A 4,105-nucleotide genomic window follows, 5' to 3' on the forward strand; every position below is an offset into this window, starting at 1 on the left:
ACTCAAATTTTTTTTTTACAAGTTTGTTACTGTTTCATTTTTTACTCTAATATCAAATTAACTACATTTGAGGTTTCTGTCAAAGTTTTCATATTTAATTCATTTTTTTTCATGATTCCAAATCCATTTGGGTTCTAGGATAAAACGTGTGAATGCTCCCTACATATTTCTTTTACTAAAATATGAAGATTAGGGAAAAATCTAATAAATTTGTGAAATTGCATTTAGAATTTGGACCCAAATGCTAACATTCACACCATAAAATTTTCTATACATTCTACAGATGTAGGAGGCTTATTAATTCATATTATTCTACAAATATATACTCTATAGTTAATTTGATTTAACCACATTCCATAAATTGAATTTGAGGGGTGTTTTTAAAGTGTGGAGAGTTTAGTGTTTATTTTTGTAATCCAACAACTTTATCCAAAAATGCAGAAAATTTTTCTGGCTGGCCAGGAGGAAAACATTTCAGTGTTGAAAAGTCCATTGACTGTAACAGCCCAGGAAGCGTGCTGCAGGTACAGTAGAAGAGATGCCCATCTTTGTGTAGCTGCTTTGCCAATTCCAGCTGATGATTGTTCATCAACTTTTCATTTATAACCACTGTGAGCGGCTTTCTTTTTTCCAGACTCTCCAAACAGCTTCCTGCACCTGCGTGACTAATAACAAGATCTGCTTTCGGAAGGTCTTCTTTCAATGAATCCTTGTATCTGTAAACATCCAGAGTAAGTGACTCCGTACTGAGTGGTGCAGGTACCACCTTTCCTCTACCTATTTGTAGGACAAGTTGGTTGTAACGGAGGCTCTAGATTATCACGTCGTGAAAGAAATGGCCCCGCAAGAACTAGGACACCACGCAAAGACTCTGAAAAAGGTGTCGCAAACTAGGGAGGGAGAGCAAGGAACAGGGTCTGTCGTGGCCCACAGCTGGGGTTGCGCGAACCACGAGCCCTGAGAAGGCGCGCTCGGGGGACGCCGTGCCGCGCGGGGACGCCGGCCGCGAGGGTGCCTGAGGCGGAGGTAAGGCGCGGCAGCCTCGGCCTGAACGCCGGGGCAGAGCCGGGGCAGGGCGCCCAGCAGAACCGGCCGGGTCTTGCTGGGCAGAGCCCGTCGGAGCGTGACCACCACCGCGCGGCCCCGAGCGGGCCCGGGCGCGGGAGTATGCAACATTTTTTAATCAGTCACATATTTAATCATTTTGGTAGCATGTTTTTTTTTCATAATTGCATGAACTTTCACATCTTTATAATGCTGTTAACTTTTTGAAAATATTTTTAGTATCATTATGAAAATGTCACAAAGTGAAAATTGTTATTGCCTCCCACACCTATAATTTCTAAACATGGTTAAAATTACAATAACAGGATTTTCACTGATTTTGGATTATAGTCTCTAACAATTAAAACATAATTTCTAAATAAATGCATTTTATATCTGGAGTTGAATATTTTACAAGCATTCCTCTGTGATTTTATAGCAATGATGAAAATTTTAATATTTTTTTGTCATTTAGAAACCCTCTGTCTGATTAACCATAAATCAACATGGGTCATTAGCCTGGAAATAAGGATATCACTTACCTAATTCTAACCTGGTATTTCATAAGATTTCTCATGTTATTGTTAGAGGCAAGATGAAGGAATGTGGGCTGGATGAAAATACAGTTAAGTTGAATTTATAGTTGTTGAACAACCAGATCCAAGAGGTATCAATTCTTGGATTAGTCACCATGGAGAGAGATCTCTGGTGGTCTGTCCAGTGAACTCTGTTTTATCAGTGGGCTTGATGAATATATTGACAGAATTCATATTGGTTTACAGATTATGCAAAGTCCAATATATGTAAAGACCAAAATAGTTTTTCAAATATTTTGATATGCTTGAAAAATAATTACAAACCAAAATGAAAAAATTTTAACTGTACATAGGGGGAAAATACATCTTAACATTTAGGTTAAGGAGTTGCCATTGCTTTAACTGCAATATAAGGTCATGTGGAAGGGCCTCAGGCAGAACTATATCCAAATACCTCTTTTTCCACATGCTACTGCCTTTGTGAACTTGTGAACTTAGGCAAGTGCTTAACTCTCTAAACTATCTATACAATAGGAAAAACAATTCCTGGTTGGCAAGGTTTTTAGAATAGAATTAGTAGTGTGCATGGTATGTAGTAAGCATTCACTGATGGTACTATAATTATTACTGTAATGCCAAAAATAAATCTAAACAAAACCAAAGGTAGTTAGACCCTAATTCAATGGAGGTGACGTATGCTGGCCTGAACACATCTGGAAAATTTTGCCCCATGCGAGACACTACACTTCAGAAGGAATCCTGGAGAAGATCCAGAGAAAATCTAGACAAACCCATTTACAAAAAGAACTTTTGAGGAAACTGGGTATTTCTGTCTTGAGAGGAAAGCCTAAAGAGATATGATAGCTGTCTCCAAATATTTTGAAGTATTATGTTGTGGAGGAAGTAGTATTTTTAGTCAGTGTTATTCCAAGAGGCAGAAGAAAGACCAATACTTGGAAGTTTTAAGAAAATTAATTTTGTTATGATCTGAGGACCCTCTCAACGATGACATCTGTTCACCAATGAAGCAGGCTGCTTCAACACACACCATGCTCCCCTTCTTTTAAATATCAGGGAACTTATAAATAAAATTCATTGTACAGCTGGGAGGGCATTTTTAGATGTGTTATATTACTTAAAACCTCTCATTAACCCTGTAAGTCATGTGTTATCATTCTTTTCCCCATTTTTCAGATGATAGACTATGTTTGACTTGCCCCAAATCACACTGATAATAAGCGTCAGGTCCATATTCTCAGAGTCCAAAATCTGTGCTTATTTCAGAATATAAATGTAACTGAGGGTTTCATAAGCTGGATGTGAATCTGTTAAAGAAGACGTCTACAGCCTTAAGAATCATGAATTAATAATCAATATATTTAAGTTTTCAGGCCACATCCAGTCCGATTCCACTCTTGTCTACAAGCAGTTCTCCCTTTATGTATACTATGTGTAGGGCATGGAACATTCATTATTTCCTTTGATTTGTACAGCAACCCTGTGAGGCAATAGGGCAGGTATTATTCATGTTTTATGTATACAGAAACCAAAATTGTGAGAAGCTAAATGATTTAACCAAGGTCACAGAGCTCAATAATGACAAAGAGGGAGAAACCAGAACTTCTGACTCTGTACATACTGTGCTTTCCACTACAATAGTCACCATAAAATTACTTAAAGATTCAAGACTTCTATAATGGACTAGGATGTGTGGGTACAGATAATTGTTGCAAAAAACTGAGTAACCAACACCCTCACCTAAAATTATTTTTGTCAGTAGATTCTTTATATACAATATACTTGACAAAATTCCAAATTTATAGAACTGCGAGGTAGTTTTTCAATTAAGTAGAAAGCTATATAAATGTCTCTTTAAATTTTATTAGATGACACAATTTATCTTATTAACATATTCAGTATTTCACAACTCTTAGTCAGGAAATGCTTCCTAATTTATGACCCCAATTCCTCCTGCTCCAGTTTCCATCACATTCCCTCATGGCCTGTCCTCTGTGGAAAAAGAAACAAACAAAAAAGCTTCTTGTACATTTCCTTTCATCTCTATAATCATCACTAAATTATTAAAATAAGGCTTCACTGTGTTAAATCTTGCTTTAATATTCTGACATTGTCACCTATCGTGCTTAGATCTCTCTTTATAAAAATAGTACCTTTATTTAGTCCATTCTTGCATTACCTAAAAGACAAGGTCATTTGGACCAAATTTTTAATTACTTATATACTTGTTTTCCTCAAGAATATCACAAAATAGTAATCATGTTGAAATAACTTCAGCTTCCCTGTATGATTGTGAATATTTGAGTAAGGGGTAGAGATTTTTAGAGTTTAGGTAAGAACCTTTGTTACAACTGAAAGCTACAGAGTTGCCCTTTACTTCCTAGAGTCTCAACTCAAGATGCCCCCAAAAAACAGTTAAGAACTATATTCCATTATTATGATTGTGTAACAAATCACCCCAGAGCATGGTGGGGTAAAACAACCATATATTATGCTTAAAATTTTAT

The 4,105-nt window shown here is 36.7% G+C and overlaps 1 protein-coding gene across 1 annotated transcript; it reads right to left on the reverse strand.

Moving 5' to 3' along the window:
• Positions 1 to 402: 402 nt before the first annotated feature.
• LOC114906588 (UDP-N-acetylglucosamine transferase subunit ALG13 homolog) lies at positions 403 to 812 on the reverse strand. Its single transcript, XM_029241480.1, has one exon. The coding sequence runs from the start codon at positions 587 to 589 to the stop codon at positions 404 to 406; it is 186 nt and encodes a 61-aa protein (XP_029097313.1). The 5' UTR covers positions 590 to 812; the 3' UTR covers position 403.
• Between the last annotated feature and the right edge of the window lie 3,293 nt (positions 813 to 4,105).

The sequence above is a fragment of the Monodon monoceros genome, unplaced genomic scaffold, assembly GCF_005190385.1.
Source record: "Monodon monoceros isolate NGI ecotype Baffin Bay Population unplaced genomic scaffold, NGI_Narwhal_1 Super_Scaffold_22, whole genome shotgun sequence".
NCBI lineage: Eukaryota > Metazoa > Chordata > Mammalia > Artiodactyla > Monodontidae > Monodon > Monodon monoceros.

Excerpts from the sequence above, each read along its gene's own strand:
- LOC114906588 (XM_029241480.1), bottom strand. The coding sequence starts at position 589 with ATGAACAATCATCAGCTGGAATTGGCAAAGCAGCTACACAAAGATGGG.